This window comes from Echiichthys vipera (assembly GCF_963691815.1).
Source record: "Echiichthys vipera genome assembly, chromosome: 4".
NCBI classification, from domain to species: Eukaryota; Metazoa; Chordata; class Actinopteri; order Perciformes; family Trachinidae; genus Echiichthys; species Echiichthys vipera.
The window spans coordinates 23,425,537-23,453,533 of NC_139829.1; the positions used below are offsets into that span (position 1 = coordinate 23,425,537).

Consider the following 27,997-nt stretch of genomic DNA (forward strand, 5'->3'; position numbering starts at 1 on the left):
TGCTGAGATGACAGAGATATCAGCCATATCTGTTCTCAGTGATATAGAGAGACAGATATCAGCCCACACTGGCCTCCCACTGCACGGACGCAACCACCTCAAGAGGAAGCGATGAGCCAACAGAATCTAGGGCTCATGTCAAATGGCTCGTTTACGTGCTGAAAATTGTTTCATATTTATTTAATATCTTATTCCTATTTCTTTTTTGTTGACTTGAAACATGTGACAGTACCTGTTGAAGCATGAGCATTAACTTTCTCTAACTTTAACCAATGTGGTTTGGTTGCCTTAAGCTAACCACATATGAGACTCAGGAGGAGAACTTTTGTTTCCTGTGTCAAAGTCCTGTGCTTTGTATGCCAACCTACCACCACCTCAACCCTACAAGATGTGTGTGCTACAAGCACAATATCATTACCCTCACTAAAAAAAAGAGAAAAAAAAGAAAATGTTCTCCATCAACATAATTCAAGGCAGTCATTATATTTCACCATAAATGTAATAGGCACAATAAATTAGTAGTACATAAACATGGTTTCTAGAAGTCAGGGTAGAAGAAGAATGCAACAAGAGTTGTGAAAGCGCAGACTATGTTGTAAGACTCTGGAGACTGACTATTCCTTTGGCTCAGTGATATGTTTCTTTTCTGATTTGAAAGACATGAGCCCAATTTGTCTTGCTGCAACCGTCTGAACTCTGCTTCTCTACTGCAGCAGTATGTCTTTTCCCTCACTCCCATTCTTTTTCATTTGCAATTGAGCACTGGGATTGAGGTGCCTGAAAAAATAATGCTGTCTATTTTTTCACAGTTGTTACCGCAAATACTTCAGATATCACCACAATTATTTAGAAACATTCAGATTTGTAGTCCTTAAAATCCGCCATTGCAATAACTACACCACACCGAGGAAAGACTAACTTTCAACCACGCATGCAACATAAATTCATAACTTACAGAGGGATATTTTTATCCACTGTTACAACTTTTTTAGTTCTGGTAATACTTAGATTCACAGCACCTACACTTACAGGAGAGCCTCCTTGAAACATCTTTACTGCCGGCATGGTCTGAGTTTACTGCGGGAATTCTGACCTCTCCACTAGGCATGTGGGCATCAAAACTACAGACCCTACAGATATCGTTGGCGTAGGCCTTCCAGGGCCAAAAAAAAAAAAAGAAAAGACACGGCTGAGCGGCCCAACTTTCACTAAGTGATGGAGATATAGAAAAGAAAAGAGAAATAGAAAAGACGGCGGCAGGAAGGGACTCACCTTGAGAGAAAGTGAGGATGAGAGGGAGGAGGGAGCAGAGCCACCTTTAAACTTCCGCTCCTTTGTCAGATGTGCGTTAAGTACTGGCTAGAGAGCTAGTGGCAGCTATATGAAGAGCCCTGGTAGAGGCTCACCTTGAGGGGAAGAGCTAAAACCTCTAACATCCAGACTCCTTTATGAGACTGTGTAATAAGCAGAGAATGGATAGATACACTAAGGTGCATATGAAGGGTAGTGGAAACAGAAAAGGCTGCAGACGGAGTGAGGCTAACCTTGAGAACAGTGAGGGGCAGAGGGAAGGTCTACCACACTGTGATAAGAAGGGCTCTTTCAAAGGGCTGGAGGAGGAACACTCAGACAGGAGGGATAGGCAGGCTGACTGATTGTAAGGTACAGCCCAAGGGTCACACTCTGGCTCAGTGAGGGCAGAGATACTGGACACACATGCATTCACACACACATAACGGGCCTACAAGACCCACCCATTCACACACAAACACACACAAAACTCTACGCGTCTGACCAGCTCTTCATCATTACAAGTCAAACTCAAGATGAAGAGAAGACAGATTACAAAACAGATGGAGTGATAGGAGGCCAGATAGGAAGAGACATACAGGGAGGCTCGACAGTAATCTAAATGTCCTTTCCTATGATTGTCATTGGCATTCTTGTAGACTGGCATGTTGCAGTACAATATGTCAAATAATACCACTCACCGCTCAGTCTGCTGTAAAGGGTAGACCTGTTTCCATAATGTCACAAGGGGGAAAAACACATCTTAAAAAAAGATGCTTCCAGCAAGTCTAGGTCCTGCATCCAAAGAATCCATCAAGATCACTTAATGTCTCCGGTGGCAAATTCAATCAAACAGACTGTTCTTAACAGTCATGACAAAGCAATACAGAGCAAAACAAAGATGTTTCCTTTTTTTTAAGAAATGAAGAAGAGAAAAAAATTGATTCCTGCAAAGGCAATTCACCTCAGTGGAGAAATTCCAAAGCTTCGCCTTTATGTTTCATTTTTTTCTGTCCCTCCTTCCCTTTTTCTTTGTCTTCTGTCAAAAACAACTTGGGCTAACATCGCAAGCTGTCACATCAAGGCCATCCCCTGCAACTTACAAAGGGGAGAATTCTGCAGTTGGATGGAGCGGCAAAGCTCTCAGACACCCAGCCATCGTTTACACACATGAGGTGTAAAGACTGAGGGAAAAAAGGCTTTTTCTATTTGAACCAGAGTTTGTGCCCTAAGGACAAATCCATTATAGCACAGTCACTGAAGGAAGTTTTCCATGCAATAACTGAACAAATAGATATGGATGAAACGCCTGGGGTAGTAGGAGATCTAAATTCCAACCTTTTAAGCTATTTAAAAATAAAGTAAGAATTTGAAGAATTGAGGTTTTTTTTTCTCCCAAATGATTACAGTGACACATGATTGTTACCCGTCAGATACAGTACAGTATAATGCCTTGCTTATCAGCCGACTCTGAATATAGCTAGAACATGATCACAACCCAGTGCTATAACATAACACAGTCTTTCATCATGTCACGCACGCACGCACGCACGCACGCACGCACGCACGCACGCACGCACGCACGCACGCACACACACACACACACACACACACACACACACACACACACACACACACACACACACACACACACACACACACACACACACACACACACACACACACACACACACACACACACACACACACACACACACACACACACAAAAACACACACACAAAAACACACACACACACACACACACACACACACACACACACACACACACACACACACACACACACACACACACTTTCAACTTCAGCGGATGCTTTCAACCATTAACATCATAGAAGCCAGATAAGTGTGCCCCCTCTTTTGCAACAACCACTAGGGAGGTGAGAGGCCTTGTAGTCAACAAGCTGAAAGACTACTCAATGATCAAAGACTCAGAAAAACATGACCCATGATGGTTTTTCTGAGGAGATAGGAGAGCCAGGGTAAAGGTAAAAGGAGAAAGAGTTGAGTTGAAATTTTAAAAAATGGGCAAAGGTGGGGGAAACAGAAAGTGCTGCTTGTAAAAAGCCTACCTGGTCAACACATTTAGAGTTTATGATTATAATTAGAGTTGGGCACCAATGACTTGTTCTGAATTGGTTTTAAATTTATAATTACTGGTGCTTTGCTAAGAATCTGCTTTTCGATTCTTGACAGTTAAGTTTGGACTTTCTGTTCTCCCACCTGTGTCACAGTTGCCACTTGTGATAATGTTTGTTTCCATCTGGTTAGTACACTGACAAGTGCTAAGCTTTGCATAAAACAGTAAGTGAGTAAGTTTACTTTAGCGCCTTTCAAAGCCAGAGTTACAAGGTGCAAACATGAATAAAAGTTGCAAGTTAAAAACAGAAAATGACAATATAAAAAATAAAAAAATAAAGAAGGTAAAACAGTATTATTACAGCACAATGTAAACACTGCGTGAGAATGATATGAAAGAGAGGAAGTCAGTTCAACATGCTAAGAGCATAGTGCAAGAATGATCTTATTAGTCCAGTCATAGACACAATTTACCTGACATAGCACTCGAAATCTCGTGACAACATGAGATCATGCAAGAACCGCATTGACATGTCACATGAAAATCTATCTTGTCAGACTCCAGGTAATGTGTTTGTGCTTTGGATTGAAGATATCCGGCCAATCAGCCTACTGAGAGAGGCTACTTTCAGTTGAGGGGAGGGGGGAGCTGGGGGAGACGACAACACGAGAGACGACTACTCGGCAAAACAACAATGGCGGCTCCTAAAGAGGTTAGCTTCAATGCTGCAATTTTTTCATTGAAAAAAAAGAACGACACTAAACGTCCTTCACGAAAGAAAATATGTTTTCTCTCCTCTCCTGATTGACTTTGGCGACAGTTTAATAGACAAATGGTTAATCCAATCAGCTGGTAGGTACGTTTTCAAAGCACCTTCCCTCTTCTAATTAGTCACCTCGCGCACTGTAAGGGAGCGGAATTTTACTTTTTTTTTAAGACAATTTTTTTGCCAGTTCTCCAAGCCTTTACCATATAGGACAGGCAGGAAATGGGGTGAGAGAGAGAGGGGGATAAAACGCAGCATAGGACCACAGGTCGGAATCGAACCCACGGCCGCTGCCTCAAAGACCCTCAGCCTCTTCACATGGGGAGGCCACTGCAACTACCCAGCCAGCTGCCCTGAGATTTACATTTTCTCACATACTACCTTGTAATTTACAGTATGTCAAATGGCTGTCTAAATCTTCTGCTGACTCATCATGATCCAAATTATACGTAATGCTCCAATTATGATTTGAATCAATTCTGATTGATTGTCGATAAAATCTAAACAATACCCAACCTCTAGCTGTAATCTTCAGTATCTATGAGGTCCAGGTAGTGAGGGCATGTAAAAACAGGGAATGCTTGTGAGGATAAAAGAAGATACTGATGAGAGCCAATAGCTGGGAGAGGAGAGGATAGGAGTGGAGAGGATACGAGCGAAGAGGATAGGAGAGGAGAGGAGCGAAGAGGAGAGGAGAGGATAGGAGAGGAGGAAAACAGAGGGTTGATTCCAGCTGAAGTGTTCACTCTGGCTGTCTATAGATTTGTCAAGACAAGTGTCAAGACAAGTGCACCGCTGTGCTTACCTGTAATGGCACAGGGGCAGGAGGGTGGGATAGGCTATTTCAATTCAGCAAAAGCATGTCTGAGTAGGTCTAAGTGTTAGTGTGTGTGTGTGTGTGCACGTGTGTGTGTGTGTGTGTGCGTGTGTGTGTGTGTGTGTGCATGGTGTGTGTGTGTGTGTGCGTGTGTGCGTGTGTGTGCATGTTTGTGTGTGGTGTGTGCGTGCATGAATGTGTTCGTGTGTGTATTCTTCTGTGAGACAAGACAAAGGAGGAGAGGGAGTGATGTGAAGAAAGGCAAAGAAAAAGTGGAAACAAGTGTAGAGAGCTCCTGGACGAAAGGTGGAGGTGCAGAGTACAAAGATGACTGCATTAGAATATGAATCCAAGGCCCCGGGCACTCTTGGCACTTAAAGAGCCCCTAAAGTCAAGTGTCAACTATTATGTGTCATCAGTGGTGACACAGGGTCACAGAACAGGACGGATGGGGTCAGCAGCGGTGCTCACCCTCTCTCTCAACATGCACCATTAAACAATCCCACCGTGTGCAAAAAGGACTAGCTGTCATTTGGGTGGAAAATAGGCTTTGCAGTGACAAGAACATCTATCCAGCTTTTTTCTTTTCACAGGAATTTTTTGTTCAGGATAAGACACCGTCTCTGATATTCAATTAGGCGAACAGAATCAATATTTGCATAGACACATTCAGCTAATGACATGATATTTTACATAATGTGCATTAAAGACGGTAACATTCACAGATGTACCTCATTTCCTCCGATTAACTATCAAACAGGTACAAATAAAACACACAGGCAACATGCTGAATGTATAAAATGCCTCAGTAGTTTGCTGCTAAACCAGCTCTGTAATTACCTGAAGGATGTTTTAATTGTCCCATGTTCTACTCTTAATATTACTCAACGCTTTAGCAGCCCTCCGAGTGAGATTGATTGGATAAATCAGTTGGAATTATGGGAAAACAGGAGGCCTGCCAATCAGCAATGTGTGAGTGAGTTTGTGTGTTCTCGGCATGTGTGTGGCTGCATGCACATGCACATGTTTGTTCGGATGTGTGCTTATTGACATCCATGTGTGTGTGTGTGTGTGTGTGTGTGTGTGTGTGCGTGTGTGTGTGTGTGTGTGTGTGTATGTGCGAAAGAAATGCATGGCTGACAGCTGGGCTCTTTCAAAAGGCTTACTGAGCATTCTGCCTGTTTGGGAAGTAACAAGCGCACAGTCTATCTGAACAGGGATCTAAAACCTGTGTCAACAGCATAGTACAACTGGTGTAAACAGCCACTGAGTCAACATGCTATCATTCATATACAAATGGAGAGGCACCTCTGATTTATTTTTAGGTTAATATGCTGCAGTATTGGAGCTAAAATGAGGATGACCGTATTCAACGCAGGTCAAAAAGAAAAAGTTAATAAAGACTTCAATTCAGAGAGAAAGCAGTGTGTGTATGCATGAGCATGTTTTCATGTTTGTATGTGTTTCGCTGTGCTCAGTGCTGGTATGTGTGTGCGCAGTGTTTGCTCTTGCTGTTTGTGCTTGTGTGTATCAGATTCCAATGTGTGTACACAAATATGACACCACACTGTGTCTGTGTGTGTGTGTAGACATGTGTGTCAGTCCATCAGCATGTCGGCATCACAGCCCTTCACTAAGTCCCAGATTAACAGTGACAGGCAGAGATCCCTCTAATTATCTCTTCCTGGACCACATGCAAATGGCAAAGCGGCGCGGAAAGCAGTGATTGGCTGGGGCAGCCTGTGCACTGCCGACGGGCTAATGAGCCTGGCGACAGGATACAACCTCGTGATGTACCACCAAAACAAACCCTTACCGTCACACAGGTTCACACAGGAGCACGCACACACATAGAGACATTATGCTTTTGGCATTTAGCTGATGCCCTTTTGAGGGTGAATTATTGATGAGTATAGAGAGGCTCAAAGTTTTGCAGAAAATACATGAACATGATATTTGGAAGAACAAAATTAAGCTTGTTGACTTTTTTGGATGATCTCTCTAACCCCTTTGCTACAATGCACTTGGGTTCACTTTGGTTTGATTCTGGGTCTCAAGTTAGCACTAATTCTTAGGATATCTATTTATCTTACATGCATGGATTTAAAAAAGCAGTGGATATTTTAGTTTTTAGTCAGGCTCGGGCCCAAAACAGCTGCCATGGTTTGGGCTCAGGACAGGCTTGGACAGAAACTATTCAGGTTCATATCAGGTTAGGCATGATTTCTTGGGCCCAATCATAGCACTAAAACACACGTGCAAATACACACCAACTTAAATGTCTCTGTATGTGTTGATCTACTATTACTCAGTCAATCATTAACAATATCAACACCACCACTATTGCTTCATGACTGATATGCAGCACAGCGCTTCTTGACTGCAATATGGACTCAATTCAAAATTGAGTTTACAATTAAATCCTTCAATACCCTCATCAAGCAATTAAACATTCTGCAATCTAGAAGCCTAACTCAGTGTCACCTCCAGAGGGTATGAATAAAGACGGCACATGGAACAGAATAGTAAGAAAATGATGGACTGGAACAGACGGTCACAGTTTGGCTCTTTACAATGGACTGCTGCAGTCAGCTAAATAGTCAACTCAGTAAATCAGCAGGAAACATGGCAACAGCGTCAAACAGTCCACCGTGTCTTGAACTGAGTCCCAGTCCATCTTAACTGGTCGACAAAACTAGTTCCAGGGGCAAAATATGGAACTATTTTGCTGACGGTGCTGACAAAAACAAATACCCAGTGGACATACTAGAATTTGTAAGCAAAAGTTTCTACAAAGTTCCCAAAGTCAACTGTGATGGCAAAATAACCAAAGGTAACAAGTGTGGTAATGTAGCAAAGCATGTCAGTGAATATTTTTCAGTGTGTGTGATATTTTAACTTCACAATTATTTTTTTGTGTTTGCCGTAGTATTACAGTGATATTGTAATTTAAGATAATAGTAGATATTAATACTACTGTACAAGGCTCAAAATGACGCTTGATGTAACGTGTCAAGGCTCAATCTGCATATTTTTGAGACACATCATTTGGAGTAGGATGTTCAAGAGATGATAGACAGAGATCTTAATTCACTTCAATCAAACATCAACATGAGCCCATCCTTCACATGATCAGACAAACATGCCACTTGGTTGGTTTAAATAAACCATTAAATAAAATGCTGGGCTGTCGTTCGTTTTTGCTTCTGATTTTCCCACTGACACTGAAAAACAAAAAAAGTGTTAAATAGACCATGCAGATGCTGAATCATGGCTCATTTCATATTTATTAAATCCTGGTTTAAATAGCTACTCATTAGGTCTGTATAGCAAAAAGTGATCTTGCAAGAGAGTAGTTAAGCTTTGTGGGGCTCCAACTGCACTAGTATCCCCCTGAAAACCCTGGCATTGTTACAACAGGAATTACTCCCCTCCACCACTATTACACATTAGACAAAGGCATAGCTTTCCATTGCTGTATATAGCACTGTCTTTATATTTCTACCATTAAAATACCCTAGTGCATTTGGGGAGCCTTGGGAGTTGCCATTTTTAAATCAGGAACGGGTGGCTTTGTTTTGTCCCTGTTCCATCCGGCACTTCGCTCCATCCTTGGACGGCTTTGCAGTAGATTAAGTGGTATTTTCATTTAGCTCTGGTGTTACACAGTCTCTCCAACTATTTAACCACTCAAGGTTGGAAGTTGGAACAATCACAGAGGTTGCTATTTATGTTATGAAATGATCTGAAATCACAATCTCTGTGAAAAAGAGATCAGGTGGAGCTGCAGTAAGTTCACAATACACAAGGGATAACCAGATAATCCCGTTGAGAAGCTTGCCTCGTGGCAAGTACTATGCACCCAAAATCCTGTCAGTGAATAGTAATATTACTATTGTTAACAATTGTAACAAATTCAAATGCTTGGGACTGGTGGTTGCAGCAGCGACATGGTTAGAATATAAGATGTGATATAATAACCAGAAAGAGGTGGGGAAAGCCATTTACACATGGCTGCATTTCCATGAAGGAGACTTCCTTATTTTACTCCTGAGTGTACCCCTTAAATCTCTGTACAGTGGAAATGACAAGTGAAAATGTTTTTACTGATTTAGCAAGTACACTTAGGGCAAGTATGTACTGACCTGCCTATCATATTCATTATTTAAAGTTAATTCAATCATATTCCTACTGTGGGATTGATCAGTGCACAATCATTACCCCTTCATCAACTTTAATAGGACTCAATTTGGATTTATTGATGTTACAATAGAGTCTGAATAACTGAGGTTAGGAAAAAATATATTGTTCAACTACCGAACCACAAAGTACTGTCTGCAGTAACTACAGAGAACAGAGCGATGTGCATTAATGACTGATGTCTCATGGTTTGACCACGACCACTTTCTGAGAAGAAAGATATGCCTCGACCCTCCAGATCGTTTTTAGAGGGGCAAGACAAATATTTCAGATGTATCACACTGAGGCATCAGGCTAGAGGTGAGAGGAGGTAAAGGGAGACTGAGAGATAAATACAACGGAGGGGAGAGAGAGATAGACCTAGGGGAGGGTGGGGGGAAGGAGGGGGGGGTGTGCGGCCGGCCTGCCTGCCTGGCTGACAGTTGACTCTGTTGGATGTGACTTTCACAGTCTGCTGGCGGTTTGTGTGGAAGCCATCACATCTGTGACTGGCCGTTTGATTAATGAGCCTCTCAGCTTGTCTGTGCAGTTTGAGGAGGGGCCACGGCCTTATCCCAGGCATCACTGATTTATTCGCCTTCGGAGCAAACCTCCAAATATCACACACACTGAAATTTTAGAGTGAATGTCCACACACATGCAGGCAGATACATGTACACCCTCCATGATATGCATACTGTATAGCAGTTGGTGCAGTGCAGATGCGTACGCACACAGTCAGGCTTGGAAACAAACTTGTGCGTACAAGCTCGTCCCTCTCCTCCACCACCTGCTTACGGCTAATGAAAACCTCAATGTGTCAGCGCTGTCCAGGGGTAGCGAAGACAAAACACACCATGTATAACCAAGCAGACAAAAGATGTATTCTGTCTCCACCAACACAAACTCCCATCCCAAGCTGTCAGTCAGCAGAGGGGACACACAAGGGGATCGTCGAGAGAAGAAAGAAGCCCTTCCTCAATGACACATCACACTCCTGATTTTTAAAAAGCGACAAGTCTTTTGAATTTCTGGCCTTGCAAGACGGAGAGCCTGATGATGGCTTGAGAGCGTTTTTTCTTGTTTCTTTGGCAGCGGCAGCCATGAAATGTCACTCTGGCTAACCTTGAAGCTCTTTTCTCCTGTGTTGTTTAATGCTTCCAAGACTAGAGCAACCAACTGCTCAAAATGGTACGGTAACATCGACCTTTAAGTCAGATAAATGATTCTAGAAATACTTCCAGGTACATATATGTGCATTAGCGTGTGCATACCCTTACACAGGCATGCTCATGTAAGCACGCACGCACGCACGCACGCACGCACGCACGCACGCACGCACGCACGCACGCACGCACGCACGCACGCACGCACGCACGCACGCACGCACGCACGCACGCACGCACGCACGCACGCACACACACACACACACACACACACACACACACACACACACACACACACACACACACACACACACACACACACACACACACACACACACACACACACACACACACACACACACGCACCCCCTCCTTCCCTGAAGCGTAAAGTAAGACCATTAATCCAGACACACTGAGATCCAGCTTCTCCCCAGGTTGATCAGCGTCCATGGAGGAAGACGAACATTCTGACATATTTGTTTTTATTTTATTCCCTGAGAAAAAGGCCCGCCATATGGCAGAGCCCAGGAACAGATGGCGATTGCCCACTTCCTGAAAGCACAAGCGTCTATCGCTGCAATTTAAGGAGCCGCTCAAGCAAGAGAATGCCACAGACTGGCATTTTTCCACAAACTGCTATTGTTATGGACCTGAGGGGTAACAGCAACAATGAGACAATGCAGAGGAAATGCTTTAGTGTTCAGTAGTTACAGTGTAGCTTTCCATATTAAGCTACCAAATCTATGGGTCAATGATGCTAGATGTCTCTTACTGTCAATGTGTGAAATAAAATCGTGAGGACGAGTGCTTACTTTAAACATTAGCTGTAAAAAATAGCACAAGCCACAGCATATTTAACTTTACTGTTGGACATTAATTTACTGTTTACTGGCCAATGTATGAAGTCTATTGTTCAAGTCTGGTTTTAGGAAACGGTACCTGGAGCAGTGGACCAGCACTGTAGATGCAAGCATGAATGTCCTTGGATAATATTAGGTCCTTATGATGAAGTGGAAAAGCCGACCTGTGACACATCAAGCTTCATCTCTCATACTTGGCTACCTCTTATAAACCAGGTCAGAGGACCTTTTCTGACATACTGTACAGACACAAGGAAAGTGTCTCAAAAAGTCACCTTGGCAGATGACAGTTACAATGTTAGTTTCGTCTGTGGAAATACTCCATACTTTTTCAGAGATTCACTTTATTTTTCTTGCATGGGAAAGAGAAATGACAGAAAATAGGTTCATGAAGACCGTGTATAGAAATGAGAGATCAAATTAGAAAGAGAAGGGCAAGCACTGCTGCCATTAATTCCGACCTACATAGGGGGTACATGTTGCTTTTCACTGCTCTGTACAAAAGTATGAGTTCACCAAAGAAAAGAGGATTTCAAAGGGTAGCCAAGGACAAAGCAGATGAGTTATCCATAGATCAGTGACTGAAGACAAACTATTCCTTTTCAGTTGAATCACTTGGCACTTTGACTCCACGCTTCTACAACAAATGACGGCTAATAGTGTGAAGCCAATGCAGACATATTTCAATCTGTGTCTTATGACAATTAACACAAAAGCCTTGGTGCACTACTTGTTCAAGGTGAAACGTCAAGCACATATTTAACCTGGGTATGTAATGCCATTGATTTTAACATTCAATAAAGGGATCTAGCTTTAAAGCTGCTAGAGACTCATAATAAAAGAACTGCGTGAATACACATCAGAATGGTTGATATAAGTCTATACTCCGGTGAAGTTTGGTCTGCCCGTGAACCTTGATTAGGGCCCATTGAATATTGTATTATGTGGTATTTTATATACATTAAGTGATAGGATAGACGGTGTTATGATAACTTAGACAACTAAACAAGTCTTAAAGGCAAAAATGATGATTAAAAGTGCAGTGCAGCTCGGGGCGCGCCTGTTCAGAACGCCAGTTTGGAATGCGTATATATTCAGAGCAGACGGATTTCTTGGCCCCTGAAAGTGCTGCTTGCAGTGTCAATTGGATGAACAGTTCTTGAAAAGGAGAGTGAAACATGAAGTCTTATATATATCAATGACATGTAATTGATATATATTATATCAATAATATTTGGAAATAGGTACTGTTCAAATAAAAAATGACATCCACTAAGTCAAAAAGCTTATGCTATCATTAAATAGCTTGTTTATGCAGTATTACACGAAAGGGCGAGCTTTACAGTCATTATTGACACGACATTAGTTCAAGTTGGCTGGCTTTTTCATTTTGAGAGCGAATTGCGCCACAATATAAAAACATTTTGATTGTATCTCTTATTTTGTTGGTACCTTTCTTTTTTCCTAACTGCGTCACAAGTGAATGTTATAGGTGGTCGGCTGGGAGCTTCATTGAGACAGCTAATGTTAACGTTAGCTGCGCTTTCAGCTGCCCAGGGGTCATCTCAAACTATTTACTTCTTGTAGCTACAGCACTGTTTGGCATAGTTTTTAAAGCTATTAGCATGGTGGCTAATCATCCAACTCCAGTATGACAGTCGTTTCTGCAGTGTATTCAAAAACAGTGTGAGTGTACTAACCATGTACCGTTAGCCATTACATCAGAGCTGCTTCAACGCACTTGGTGGACAATGTTTAATTCCAGTATTTTTCTTTATTGATTTGCTTTTGTAGTCGCTCTGTTCTGAAAATGTATTAATAAACAAAGCAATTCTTCATGACGTAGTTGCCCCAGCTCTATGCCATTCCTTAATCCACTTAGGCTATTCCATTAATCAATGCTTCCTACATCCATTGCACCAACCACTCAGTACCTAACCAAGCCAGTCCACCTGTCCGTTTGCCATTTAACCAGCTAAGAAAAAGGCTAGAAAGTTAGCCCACCCACAAGTTGTCCATCTATCCCCTCCAGCCTGTCAGGGAGCCGTGCAGGTCAGCCAGTCAGCCAGCCAGTCAACCCTGGGGGTCCTGGGGTAGTATTAATCAGTCTGGTTTCTGCTGAAAAGCTCAATCTGCAGATGATGGATGAGCCACCGTGCTGAGGGAACTGAAGTGACAGGTGACAAAGAAGGACATACACACCTGTATAAATCCACTTTCCCTCCTGTCTAGCTACATCGTCAAGGTAGCAGGATGAAAGTGTATGTATGTGTGTTCCCGTTTATGTGTGTGCAGGTGCAAGTGTCTCAGCATGTGTCCTGCTTCGCTAATGAAGTCATCTGAACAGTGATTTAACAGCCCTGGTGTAAAAGCCTACCGCCCTTAACTCATAGCCTTGCTCCATTAGAATGTGATATAAACCCCAGGCACAATAACTGTCCTGCCACTGTAACAATATATAGGAGGCCAATGGGCCACACTGTTAACTCACACAGTCAAGGGAGCGGAGAAAAGAAAAATTGGCTGTGTACAGGGAAGGGAAGTCGTTCAAGGGGACTAAAACTCGTAAGACAGAAAATACACAAGGTCACAATGATAGTTGTTCCTATTCAGTATGAGACAGCATCATTATTACTATTAACATTGTCAAGAGTGTAAGATTATATTCTCTGGTTTGTCCAGCAACTGGAGGAGAAAAAGAGTAATTGTTGCAGAGCCTCTGTGAAAACAGCCGAGGGCAATTCAGTCTGCGGTTATGCAGAAAGCTTTATCCTTATCTGCACTAACAAATGGATCAGTGGATCCGACATCAGTGTGCTTATCCCGTGAATGGTCTTCTATAGCTGGAGAGATATTTTTGAATCGGAGATGGATCTGAGGAAAACTTTGACAGCTTACATGTCGCCAGCCGTGAAACTAACTTCCTGCTCTGTGTGAGCGTCTCAGGCAGAACCAAAGCCATTCTCCAAATCCTCCATGAAATCTGCTCCTCTGGCCCAACAAAGAGAGGCTAATGAGGCAAATGGCAGAATCTCAGACACTTTGATACTGTGAGATTAGGGTGAATTATATAACCTTTACCCCATCCCATTCCCATCCTTCCTCACATGTTTTGATGCCTTGTCATTGACTGCGTCTCTCTCTGTCTGTCTCTCTCTCTTTCTATCTCTATCTCTCTCTTTGTGTCACTCACAGTCTTAAACTCGAATCTCGAATCTCCTATTTCTCTATCTCTCTCTATCTCTCTCTCTCTCTCTCTCTCTCTCTCTCTCTCTCTCTCTCTCTCTCTCTCTCTATCTCTCTCCCTCTCTCTTTCCCTCCCTATCTAACTTCATATCCACTTCATTCAGTTTCTATTCATGTATGCCCCAACACTAATTTGGCTCAGTCAAGCAATGACAGTATCTGTTTTAACATGCAACAAAGCAGCATATAAGGGGGGGGGGGGGGGGGGGGGGAGAATGTGTGTGTGTGTGTGTGTGTGTGTGGGGGGGGGGGGTAGAGGCATGAAGGCGACAAAGCTCGTCACAGCACAGCACAGAGCTGCGTACTTCACCCTTATTAGACCTGTGTCCTTGGCAGATGCAGAGCTTGCCCTTTGTTAGAAAGGTGTGTGTGTGTGTTACAATGGCGGTGATTCAGAATGGATTGGGTGTAGGCATGGAGACAAGGCGCAGTAGCCCCATGGCTCCCTGATAGCTGGCAGCGTGACAGCTGTGAATGGAGAACAGGGAACAGTCTGAAGTATTGCCATCTAATATGTGTCACATACCTGTATAAATATTTATGCCCATTGCAGAGGAGAGCAGGAGAGGAGGGGGGAGGCGAACATGGGGCAGGAATGGTGGACTTGGGCAAAACCCTCTTCAATCAGGTGATACTAAAGACAGGGACAAACTAAGCCGACTTCAGACCACTAATGGCAATGAAAACTGGCTGCGTCACATCCGTTGCCTCGCCAGTGTCAGACAACATGAGAATGCCTGTGCAAAGGCTACAGCCGACAGCCAACTAGCATGAACATTCTGCGCCTGCGTGAGAGGAAATAACTCTCCATAACAGCAGGTGGTTATGATAGTCTGTATTTGTCATTCAAAAAAGGAAACTGGAACACAACCCGATGGTGAAAGGACAAATGTACAAGCGAGCAGTAAACAGTATAATAAAAGTTTCTTTCTGATCTCCCAGCCCATTCACTTTAGCCATTGGTTTACTTTCCTCACTTCCGTTTCTCTTCTTGTGCACAGACTAAACTGCCAATCAGAGTGATTTCTCTCACCCACTGGCTTGGACTGGCTCTGACAGGCTTGGATGGGTTCCGACAGCTCTGCAGCCAATTCAGCATGTTGATGAGGGCCAGACTGCAAATGGTGTGGGACTCACCGCAAAAACTAAGGTGACTGTTGCTCATCGCCAGCCCGACTTCGATCAGCGGCCGACTGTTGGCTTTGTGTGTTCCTGCCTTGAGATCTGAGCAAGCCCCACTTTTTCCAGTAACCTTTTTGTTTTTTTAAAGGCCTGACAAGTAGTCGAGGAGCAGGCATACCTCAATTACCAATCTGCAAACACTTTGACCATGCAGACAGTCAATCACGCGTACATTAACAAAGACAGAATCCCATGATTCAACACACACACAGGATATTTTAGCACTCCAATATTTGCCAAAGAGTTCTTTCCACAACTCAACCTCCACTGTGGAAGCCACAGGAGCCCTTGGCCTTTGAACAAAGTGGAAGTTTGAACCTCCGATAAAGAGCAGCTAGGCTCTACGATCCCAAGTGACTGGAGCTTATGCCAAAGTTAATTCAAAAGGGAATTTGGGGTTGGAAAGGAAACTTGCCTCAGGAGTCCCCAGTGAATGGCTCATTTTGTACAGGTAAAGACACTATTGATGCAGCACATGCCTCTGCGGAGCGGGGATTTTATTTCATGAAAAGACTGCTCGAAAAATAAAAACACCTGTGAGGATCATAATAAAAACATGAAAACTCACTCACACTTCTTTTTGCGTGCGCGTACACACCACTGTCAGTGAACATATATAAGCAACAAGTTAAATCAGGGTTTTACCTGTTGGCCAGTAGAGTTTTGAAGGTGACCTGATTCATGCCCTGATAGGCTGGCAGCAGCCTCGGCCAGTCCCATGCCCAGTCGACCACTGCACTCTGTTGATGTATGAGGATAGCGTATTGTTAGTTATTAATCAGGGTTAATACCATCAGTGCATTACCGCTCCAGCTGGGACCCACTAACAAAGGAGGATGGGGGTCCCCAGCGCAGGCTACCGACACCAGGCGATCAATCATGTCCGCACAAGAAGGTTTTTATTCCAATAAGACAGCAATTAATTTATAAATCCATTTGGGGGGATGTAGCCATCATTTATAGAAAGATAAATCAATTTTGGGAGGGAGTCGTTACTCTTGCGACTGCTTGTTTTTTTTCTTCTTACAATCTTCAATGGCATCCCGCCAACACCCCCCCCCTCTCTCTCTCTCTCTCTCTCTCTCTCTCTCTCTCTCTACTAGCTTTCTCTCTTTTTCGTAAGCGCACACACACACACACACACACACACACACACACACACACACACACACACACACACACACACACACACACACACACACACACACACACACACACACACACACACACACACACACACACACACACACACACACACACACACACACACACACACACACACACACACACACACACACACACACACACTTGGCACTAGCACCATATTGGGAAAGCAAATAAAAATCAGATTGCCAAAATGTCACTCTTAACTCCAGGCTGAGTTTTATTGACAAAAGGAGGAGAACTTCACTCGTTCCCTCCATCCATCCAGCCATCCATCCCCCCTCTGCTCCTTCCTCATAGGTGATTGATGGATGTAACCCACCCCCTCCCCTCCACCCTCCATTTTATTTGACAAACAACACAGGCACCTGAAGCGGAGAAGGCATTTTAATCATTCTCTTAATAGGGTGTTTCTATGCAAAGCTATGCAGCCTCCTGTGATAAGCCGAAAACAGGCCAAGTCTTAGGATTAAAACGTGTCTGTTCTTGAAAAACAATAGCGGCAACATAGCTGCATTACAAGGGATGTAACGTGTGAATAACTACATCAAATCCATTTTTAAGGAGTAAGACACACACACAAATCTGTCTTGAGGATATACTAGCTGTTGTTGATTGTTGTGTGTGATATCGTCAGTATTTCCCTTGACAGTGGGAGAGAAATGAGGGGGAAAGCTGACAACTCTCACATTGAGCTCAAACTACCTGTAGCTAGACCCCCTTTTATGGGGAAAAAAATCTTACAATTAATTGAACATTAAAGTGGTACTCCTGGGGATAAGTTTAGGGTAAGACGGTATACGGTTCAAAGCCCCAAAGAAGTGCACTTTGAGACTGCATTCTCCTTTAACATTACTCATTCTCTTATGAAAAAGGAATATCTCCCTTTTTTTCACCTTTTCAGTGTTTTTTTCTTTCTTCCCCTGCTTGGAAAAAGGCAGCGACCTATGGAGAATACGAGAGCTGAGCCCCAGAAAGACCTGACAACTTCAGAGATTGCCACAGTATCCAGTTCACTAGAGACTCAAACAGCTCCTAACCTTCAACATTAAGCTTCTGGCCTTGGGAGAAAGTTAAAACGACATCGCCCTACACATCACACACATAGTACACTGTGAAGTCAAAAGACATGAAGAAGCGCCAATAATCACTTGAATAGAGTATCTATGAATATCTATATATATTAATATTTATAATAAATAAATAAATACACAAGTTGCTACCAAAATTAACTGCTTTTAAATGGTTTACAAACCTGATCCAGCTTCTTCTTGCCAATGTGGTCAAATTGGTGGAGAGGGCTGAAACCGGCAGCATCTTCATTACTCTCAGAGCCAAGGTCAAAGTTCACCAAGTGAGGAGGGTTATTGTGCGACATTGTGCTTCCACCTAGTTTAAACATCAATAGCTCCTGTATCCAAGATGGAAGGGGAAAGAGAGGGTAAACACACAAGAGAGAGAGAGATAGGATGAAGTTTGAAAAAGACATATTATGACTGACAGATCTGTAAAGAAAAACGCTGACAAACTAAGACCAACAGAGAGATGCCAAAAAGTTATTAACAAGAAAACTAAACTTCCTCAAACTGAAAGAGCAACAGTGCATCAGGACATTAAGCATACAGCGTACTGACGACTGGAACATTTTTACATCAAATTTGTATTACTGCAATATTCATTTTAACTTGTGAAAATGAAAATGCACTTTTGAAAGTTTGTATTTCACTGATGTACATTTTGACAAAAAACAAAATAACCAAGTTTAGACAGGTTTTATACTGCATTTTTTCCAAATAATCAGTATCATAAAGGTATAATTAAAGATGTTAAAAAATAGAGTAACAAAAACACAGAGCACAAACATATAATATTGCATGTGTACAGAAGATGTAGAGACAGAGAAAGGTCACCAGAACATTTTTTACTTTTGTCTCTGTAACCTTTGCTGTGTTTACTTAGTATAGGTGTCTTGCAAGATGTACAGTATAGAGTAATGAGTGAGTGAGTGAGTGAGTGAGTGAGTGAGTGAGTGAGTGTGTGCTTGTATGTGTGTGTGTTTGTGTGTGTGTGTTTTGGGGGGGGGGGGGCATCCTGGTGTGAATTCACTATATTCCCATCTGTCAGCTTGACACGGCCTCTGAACCTCCTATCCCTCCACATCACTAGCAGCCTGGTCTGTCCCTGACCTGTGTGTTCTTGCCTCGACCTTGGGTTGGTAGAGATACTCGAGCTGGCAGAAGGTTAACCCAGAGCCTACTTTGGTATCCCATTCACATTCTATTAAACAGCTACGCAGAGTTATAGCTGTTCACGTATTCCATCAACAGCAGCATAATGTATAGGTGCTTATTTCCGTGTTACTCCATGTTGGTCCTAATAGAGAGACTGTGGGAGAATGTCTCTGAGAATCACATGAGCACCAACTAAGTGTAGCTTCTCCCAGCTCTTTAGACAACTCTATTACCACACCTATATATGCTATGACATGACGATAATTGAAAGTTTATTCTTTATCAGTGTCATTGACCAAGCATTTGAGAATTTTACACACCGTATTTTTTTTTTCTGGAACACATTTAGTTTATGATAAGAAATGAGAAATAGACAGCTATTGGTATTTTAATGGAATTTGTTCAAAAATACGAAATAATACCATTCTCCCATTGAGGTAAGCATACAATCAATCAGGTACATGTGATGCACTGTACAGGACAGCATGTTGGTGCCTTTCTGGTGGCAGGAGATTTTTTTTGTGGGATATAAATGTAGTGTGATGTAGGTGGGGGTCGTTTTAGTTAGATCTTTTGCTAAAGAAGAAATGCCAAAGTGCTTATCTGCAGAGGTGCTATGGAACCAGTTAAAACAAGTTAAAACAGAGTTTCTGTGGCTCCCTCTCCTCTAAATGTGGTGAGCATACAACACAGGAAATCACTGTAGGTTTGCACCCTTGAGGTCACCTGAACATCAGAAGATCAGAACAAGCATACTGCATACAAGCAGCAGCCCTCTTCCCTCTGTCTCCCTCTCCTGAACAGCCTGCGGCCTCAGGCCAGCAGCCACCTAATTGCTGGGGAGAGGGAGTGCTTCCCTACCTCATTGCCTTGGATGATGTGATAGATCTGCCTCAGGTAGTCGCTGCCACCTGCTTTGTGGCAGACCTCCAGCAGCATCAGGCCTATTTTCTGCTCAGTCAATTCAGCCACACCGACTCCGTTCTCCTTTCCTCGCTCAAATACACTGAGAGAGAAATAGAAATGGGAAAAGGAGGAGATGGGAAAGGAGGAGATGGGAGCGCAAACACAAAGACAGAAAAAAAAACACAGAGTGGGGCAAAGAGAAAGGAGAGGAAATAGGAAGAGGGAAGATGTCAGCTTGAATCTCTATACCACCTCTGGCTGAGAAAGTATTTGCTATATTTGCAATACACATAGAAATGAACTGAATGACTCAATTTCTGCATTAAGTATTAATGATTTTTTCGTTTGTTTTTAGAGAAATCCATCACTCCAGAGGGCAAATTAACTTAAAATGCAATTTACAGACAAGTTATTGAGGGTTAGATAACAAAATACATTTGTGCTGTTTTCATTACCATTCATGAGATACGTGGGGGGAGTTTGACCGAAGGATGGTGGTACACTAAAAGTGATTGTGTGTGTGTGTGTGTGTGTGTGTGTGTGTGTGTGTGTGTGTGTGTGTGTGTGTGTGTGTGTGTGTGTGTGTGTTTGTGTGTGTTCTTTAGCATGTATGTGTGTATGTAATTGTGTGTCATGCATGTACAGTCCTCAACCCTGGCAGACACCCGCATCATTTTCCTGCCCTTCCTGTATGGATGGATATCACACTACCGTCCATCAAACCTTCTCCTTCACATACACTTCCTGTCATTGTTCTCTCTCTCTTGCTCTCTCGCTCTCTTTCTCTCGCTCACTTTCTCTTCCCCTTTGTAATTATAAGGTGGCAGAAACGGTGTCGCCTGTCAGCCAGCCATTGGCTGCTTGACATTGAGAGTGGCAAAGGAAGAGGAGTCCCCTTTCGTCCATGTACATCCCCTCATTCTTTTGCCTGGCGGCCCGGCGGTGGTGTTGTCGGCGATGGTGGCTGTGCATCCGTGTCAGCACCTGTGCTGTATCCTTTCCTGTCCATCACTGTGCAGGTGAAGCAGATGATTGGATTCAGTCAGCGGGGTGATTAATGAGGGCCCCTCCGGATTTAGGACAGCCTATCAATCATGTCATTAGGGCCAATGTGCCCTGAAAGAGGCAGACCTCCGCCAAGGAATAACTGCATTCATCTTCATCTGTGTATGCATCCCGTCAGCCCAGCCAGGGTCACCATGATGGAGAACAATAATCTTCTCCTCTACAAATTACTTTGCAAAGACAAGGTGGGTGGCGTCGGGAGGGGGGGTTGCAGTTGGGAAAGGAATGAGGGAAAGTGGGATGAGGGAACAGAGGTTTGAGGGCTCGCAAGGGGCAAATGTTTCTTTGTCGGGGGGGGGGGGGGGGGGGGGGGTTACTTTTTGTGTGTGTTTGTGTGTGTGTGTGTGTTTGCATTAGATGCCAGTGAGCGGAGCACCAGTTGTTTCTGGAGTTATTACACCACTGTCTCTCTCTCCCTCTGACACTGTATTCTGATTGTTTACAAGCCAGGCGTCACTTCGCTGTGAAGGTTAGTTTAATGAATAGTAATGATCCCACTGAATGCCTCCGACAGGTAATACATAATCACTCTTCTTTCACTTTACCACTCAACCACCTCCCCATCCCTTCACCGCTCTGTCTCTTCTATTTTTCTCCCATCTCGTCAGCTCTTCCGGTTACTGAAACAGACAGCATTTCCTAGAACTGACCATAAACTACTTAGTCTTTTTATTTATTTGATTTCTCATCTTCTCTAATTGTACATGTTGTGCTCCGGCGCTGAATCACCTTTTTATGAGGATGGATGCATCCAGAGTTTGTTATGATGAAGTGAGCGACCAGAGGCACCATTTCTGGGAACGAGCTACAAAACGCAAGCCAAAGGTCATAGATCAGCCCAAAGTGAAAGCTGTTTTCCCATCACTCCAGCCTGCAGTCCACTCAGTCAGACGACATGTCTATCATTTACCACAACAAACACATCTGAGATCCATTGATCTTACTCATGAAGCGGGTCAATGAAAAATGATGTTGATGATACGATACATCAGAATTTGAATGCTCAATTAAAAAAAAGCACATCTAAGCTGCATTCTTTTTCATTGTTTCATTTAGCATCTATATTCAATGTAAGTTGTCAGTCAGTTTGAACCTCCTCATTTATCAGACTACCTCCTTTTATTATTGATAAATCACTAGAATTATCTACTGGAAAATTCATTTTTATAAAAAGCTGTTTTTACAGTCAAAATGATCTAACTAAAATGATGCCTCACTTTTTGTTGGAGGTGCACACAAATAATCAATAGTAATTGAGACTAACGATGGGTAATGACTATATAGCAGTCTCCGGAAGGCATGAAAACAGCCATATAAACTGCATCAATACCATTCTGACCTTGACCGCTCCCTAAACCCCTGCAGTTGATCTCTCACCTGTCTGCGCAGAGCTTGCGAGCCTTCTGCAGCTGCATGCTTGTCCACTTGGGTCTTTTTTCCTCCAGAGCCTGCAGCACTTTGTGCACTGTGGGTTTGGGAACACCCTGTGAGAAAAACAGAAGACCATTAAGGTTAAGTAAAAGTCAGATGATTTGTTGGCACACACACACACACACACACACACGTATGTATAATGCTCCACCTTACCCTAAATTGTAAACAAATGTCCTACTTATTATTATTAATAGTGTTGTTACTATTATTGTCATTACATTAACCTTAGCCCTTACCTTCTGTTGAATGCCCATGCTAGCCTGTAGGCACTCAGCCAGCAGGGAGAGGGGTTCCTTTGCTCCACGGTCCAGGGCCAGACCACTGATCTGTTCTAGTGTGTCTGGGTCCTCCAGGCCCTGGATCAGACAGCCTAACAGGGCCCAGAGTAACAGGCCCATTAAACGCAGCTGCCGGGCATGCTGGGAGAGGTGCTTCTCTGCCACTTGGAAGAGGAAGCGGATGGGGAGAGGCACTGATGCTACGGCCAAGGGCAGGTTGGTGAAAATGAAGGACAAGGCTTCAATGGTTATAGATATGACAGCTGGAAGGCAAAAAAGAAATGTTAGTTTTGGAAAGCAAACCTAACATTACTTATAGCTCACTTGAAAATGTCACTCCCAGTCTGTGCGTACTCTTAACTGCAGTCTCCTTTCCCCGTGCTTCCAGCGGTGTGTAGTTCCACTCCTTTGGTATTTTAACCAGAACACTCTCTGGTACATTCTGCTTCAACAAGGCTCCACTGGGCTCCTCCACGGCCTGCCAACCCATCACCATGGAGACCAGGTGTATCAGGAGGCTGTTGGTAGATTTGGTGACTATCTCCCGGACACAGCTGATTACGACAGGTACAGCCTGTGTTGTGTCTGACAAAGATGGCAAATGAAAGCAGCAGGTAAAGGGAGGTGGCTATAAGAATATCACATTTTTAAAACTTCATTTGAAAAAAATAAAGCATCCAGCTCAAACAAGCCCAAAGGGAAATCTCTGCTCTACCAAGTGAACTAAATCCACTGTGATGCGGTGGAGTTTTTGTAGCTGTGTCCCACAATGGTACATTAGTATCACATATTTAATTTTTTTTTTAAACCACCATCTGAAAGAGTAGTAAAATTAAAAAATGATTTGAATTTAATGAGCCCACATGTTGCCTGGTGTACGGAAAACCCAGTTTTTAATTCTTTTAAAAGTAGACAATAAAATAAATGAGTGCCTCCAACTGTATATAGGTACATTTAATACTATAAAATAAAGTTTTATCACTAAACTAGGTCTTAAATCAGAAAAGATTTGGACTTGTAAACGTGTCAAAGACCTGCAGACATGCCATATTATTGACATAAAAATGAAGGGTAGATGAAATTTTATGATTGCTACCAAGTTGTGTGTTACATACAATAGTCCACCTAGTCAAGGTACACTTAAGTCTGTGTCACAAATGACTCCACTTTTCAAACAATAGCTAAATACACAGAGTGCTCAGGTATTCCATTGAAATATCCACCCTAAAAGTGAGTAATGTCAAGCTAAATTCAGATGTTCTCGATCAAAAACCAGGTGGCCTGACAGTAGAAATCGTACTACTTTCTGCAGGTGCACTATGTCTTCCGTCGCTCTGCCCTTTCATATCCTGCTCATATTGATAGCAGAGCAGCTACAGCATGAAGTTGTATGGCACCCATAAACTTCCTACAGTGTCGGCTGTAAAACCAAAGGCTACAACAGAGAGATATAGTGCTGTGACGGCACTGGAAGTGCACTGAAATCTCCAGGGACAGCTAACAAATGTGTGACCTCAGACCCATGAAAAAAGAGGAGAGTGGAACAGAAAATGATATAGCTTTTTGAAGGAGAAGCGTTCGGTGGCAGGTGAGACCTAGACCTATTTTTCAAAGTCACTTGGTTCTCAGACTTTATACCGCTCGCCACTGTATTGACTGGTGTATTGATTCAAAACAACCTGCTACCGTGTGATGAAACATGAGTGTAAGTGGAGAAATAGTGAAACTCTCAACGTAATCTATGAAAGTTAACTCAGTGAACAGTTTAAATAGAAATGGGGGCACTGGGGGTATCCTGTAACCAAAGTTATAATACAAAGATTTGGCACAGTCCAATAATTAAACTAATTACCCTGTGAGGATAAATGGTGATTGGATGACTTTGAGAATTTCTCTCTGGCTCATTCTATCTCTTTCTCATTCTTTGCCTCTGTCGAACCCTCCCCTTGCTCTGTCTCCATCCAAATACTCTTCTCCAATCATCCTAATTTATGCTACAATAATTACCACTCACCCAGGATATAAAAATCACTACCAAAAAGGGCTCCATACTCCACAGGAGTTCTGATTAAGCTCTGTATCAAAGCTTGTACCAGAGAGAGGCAGAAAGAAAGGAAGAGTTGGGGAGTAATTGCAGTCTCTGTAACAGCATATTAAAGTCATGCTTTGCACTGGCCTTTTGGAAAAAAATGTGATATTCTTTGTGGGTAGATTTGCTCTTGTATTTAGAAACATATCTCATAAACTTTGAGAAAACATGGTCGAATCTCTTAATCAGTTACTTACACTATTTTCCTGTCATCTAAGTATGAAACTGTCTCAGTATCTTCGAAGATGGCAGATTCAACAATCAGTTTTCCAATTCGACATGAGAATGAGAATGACAGTGACGTGGTATTTTTTCATCATTTCATTTTGTAGTAAAGTATAGAGAAGCAGTACTGTATTCTGCCCGAAAAAACAAATAGCATTAAGCTAATGAGCTAAGAAGATATTTTTAAAAAATGACATTAGGGTTGCTCTCCTGCAGCAAAACTGTATTTTTGTCTTGAGAAAATCTTAATAACATTTTAAAACACTGTTTAAGGGGATATATTGTGCTCATTTTCAGGTGTATACGTATATTGGGAATTCATACTAGAACATGTTTACATGCTTTGATATTCAAAAAACATACCTGATATTCTAAATATACCTTGATTCAGCCTCTGTCTGAAACTGTCTCTTTAAGCCCCCCCTCCCAAAAAAGTCCAGTCTTGGTCAGCTCTTCTGGGTCTTCCGTTTCTGCGCTCTTGCTATCTCTGCGCTGTCATTACAGCTGAGAATAACTGTAACGGCACTGTAGCAGCACCCTCTACCTACAAAAAGACCTTTTCAAAGATGTAAACATAAACATTCTAAATGCGCCCCAGTTTATTTCCTGTTGCAGTGTATGTGACGGGCATCAACTGACAGGAAGTTGACAAGGACCAAGGCTGTTGCCTAGCAATGGGATTCTGTTGAAAAGGTCTATATATAGTATAGTAGTGACATCACAACTGTACATTTACAGTTTCTGAATACAGGCTGTGTGCATTTCTCTGTGGATTGACTATGACACTTTTACAGTATTTATATAGCACCTTGACCTACCTTATAATCAAAAATAAATGACTTTTTTACAACATGCATAAACAATGTAAAACACACAATGTACAGCATTCTCTAGGAAGTTCTACGATATACAAAAGCACTACAGCTTTGAGCGTTATGGTTAGTCTGTTGTAAGGACTTCTGAACTACAACATAATGCAGCAGCTGGTTGCTTCTTTACCTGCCAGTGTGTAGAGATGTTCCCATATGTGGGATATTTCCAGGTATGGTTGAAGGACCTGAGTCAAGGCCTTGGGAACATTATTCAGGCAACTGAAGAAGTTGAACAATGCGACTAATAAGTCATCTCCTGCCTTGCATCTCTTTGTAGACATATTTAAACAGCTCTCCTGGCAGAAATCTAAGAAAAATATTAAGTCTGATTCAGTACAGCACATAACAAATAAATACTGTCAATACATTTATTAAATCTTGATATTCATGAACACTCGGCACGCACGCACGCACGCACGCACGCACGCACGCACGCACACACACACACACACACACACACACACACACACACACACACACACACACACACACACACACACACACACACACACACACACACACACACACACACACACACACACACACACACACACACACACACACACACACACACACACACAAAAACTACAGGATACAAAAAGATGAAGAGGCGTCCTCATACATACACATACAGTCAGTTAGGGGTGTGTAGGTGAGTGTAAAATCTGATCTGTTTTTTGAATTACGATTCAGAAAATTTCAACCTTATGGAGGAAGGTAGTGAAAGAAATAAAACCTTATCCTGTGAAACAGCATCTTGATGTCTTTGCACAAAAACACATCGGAAAACGTCAAGGCTGCCCAACCTGACACATGTTAACAGAGAGGGTGAACAAAAGGCATTGTGAAATCGAAGTGGAAGAAAAACCCACATCTGTGTTAGATGGAGAAAAAAAAACAGAAAAGGGAACAGATTTCAAAGCCCCCACAGCACATGGAGACAGGAAGTGAAAAGGAAGAGGTTTTGACAGGGTGTCCTTGTGGGGGTTGCTGTCTGAGTAAAGGGCTGAGGATGAAGGTGTGTGCGTGTGTAACCCATATGGATGTCTATATATGCATTTTGTGCACTTACAAGTGTGTGTGTGTGTGTGTGTGTGTGTGTGTGTGTGTGTGTGTGTGTGTGTGTGTCTGTGTGTGTAAGTTGACAGGGGTTGCTGAGGAAAGGCCCATTGCTTCAGAGGTGGCAGACATCCAGCGGTCTGTCAGTCTGTTGTGTGGGAGATGACTGCTATTTGAATCGGAGAGTGTATGTAATGCAGCAATCAATGAGGGGGTGCTGTGATGGAGGCCCATGTGGCTTCCTTCTGACTAATGCTGGACTTTTTTTAAATGGCAGGGCTAAATTAGCTGCTGCATTACAAGGACACTAATATCAGCCACCTTAAAAACAGGCAGGTAGGTTGCACGGACATCACTCAAGGTCCAGATGAGAACTGATCCTCTGTCTCCCTGTCTCTATCTCTAAGTGTCCCTCTACGTCTTTCTCCTTTTCTTTCACAATAACATATCTAACACATACACTTAAAATTAGGTCAACCGACCTGACCTACAATCAGTCTGATACGTAGGCGGCATAATGTGGTGTATGCCTGCATCTTGTTCTCTCCCTGTCTGGTAGTTGGTATTTAAGGAGAAAGTTTTCTGGATATCACTGCTGCGGCTGCAACGGTCCAAGGAAACAGGGGTGACTAACATTAATATCCACTTTGGGTGCTGGAGAGCATGGCAGGTTAACTAGGTGCCTTTTAATAATGATCCTATTATGGAACAGCAGATGACTTCAGAAAAACTGATGACAGTGCATTGGCACATCTCTGTAGAGTTTCCACTACTGCTACAGCACACAATAATTCCTATGGGTTAGTGTTTCTATGTTGATTTCTCAGTTGCTTTTTCTATTTTTCCTCTCTGTCTCTGAGCTTATCCAACCTTGATACATAGCCAATACATACACCTGTTTATCTTCCGGACAACCAGTCAACCAGTCACAAGGGCCCTCTCTGCAAACCTCTGTAATTGGAAGCAGACACGCTGATGATAATAAAGAAGGCTCTGTGTGTGTGTGTGTGTGTGTGTGTGTGTGTGTGTGTGTGTGTGTGTGTGTGTGTGTGTGTGTGTGTGTGTGTGT

At 42.8% G+C, this 27,997-nt stretch overlaps 1 protein-coding gene across 1 annotated transcript in view; it reads right to left on the reverse strand.

Annotated features, from left to right (window-relative positions):
- kiaa0825 (KIAA0825 ortholog) overlaps nucleotides 1-27,997 on the reverse strand; it is a gene marked incomplete at its 3' end in the record, with an annotated part of 123,142 nt that overhangs the window by 52,150 nt on the left and 42,995 nt on the right. Inside the window, exons 16-22 of the mRNA XM_083911663.1 lie at nucleotides 25,997-26,176; nucleotides 23,038-23,268; nucleotides 22,642-22,946; nucleotides 22,349-22,455; nucleotides 19,862-20,006; nucleotides 18,025-18,180; nucleotides 16,251-16,345 (exon numbers count right to left, since the gene is read on the reverse strand). Coding sequence (XP_083767789.1) covers nucleotides 16,251-16,345; nucleotides 18,025-18,180; nucleotides 19,862-20,006; nucleotides 22,349-22,455; nucleotides 22,642-22,946; nucleotides 23,038-23,268; nucleotides 25,997-26,176 — 1,219 coding nt within the window. The remainder of the gene's footprint in view (nucleotides 1-16,250; nucleotides 16,346-18,024; nucleotides 18,181-19,861; nucleotides 20,007-22,348; nucleotides 22,456-22,641; nucleotides 22,947-23,037; nucleotides 23,269-25,996; nucleotides 26,177-27,997) is intronic.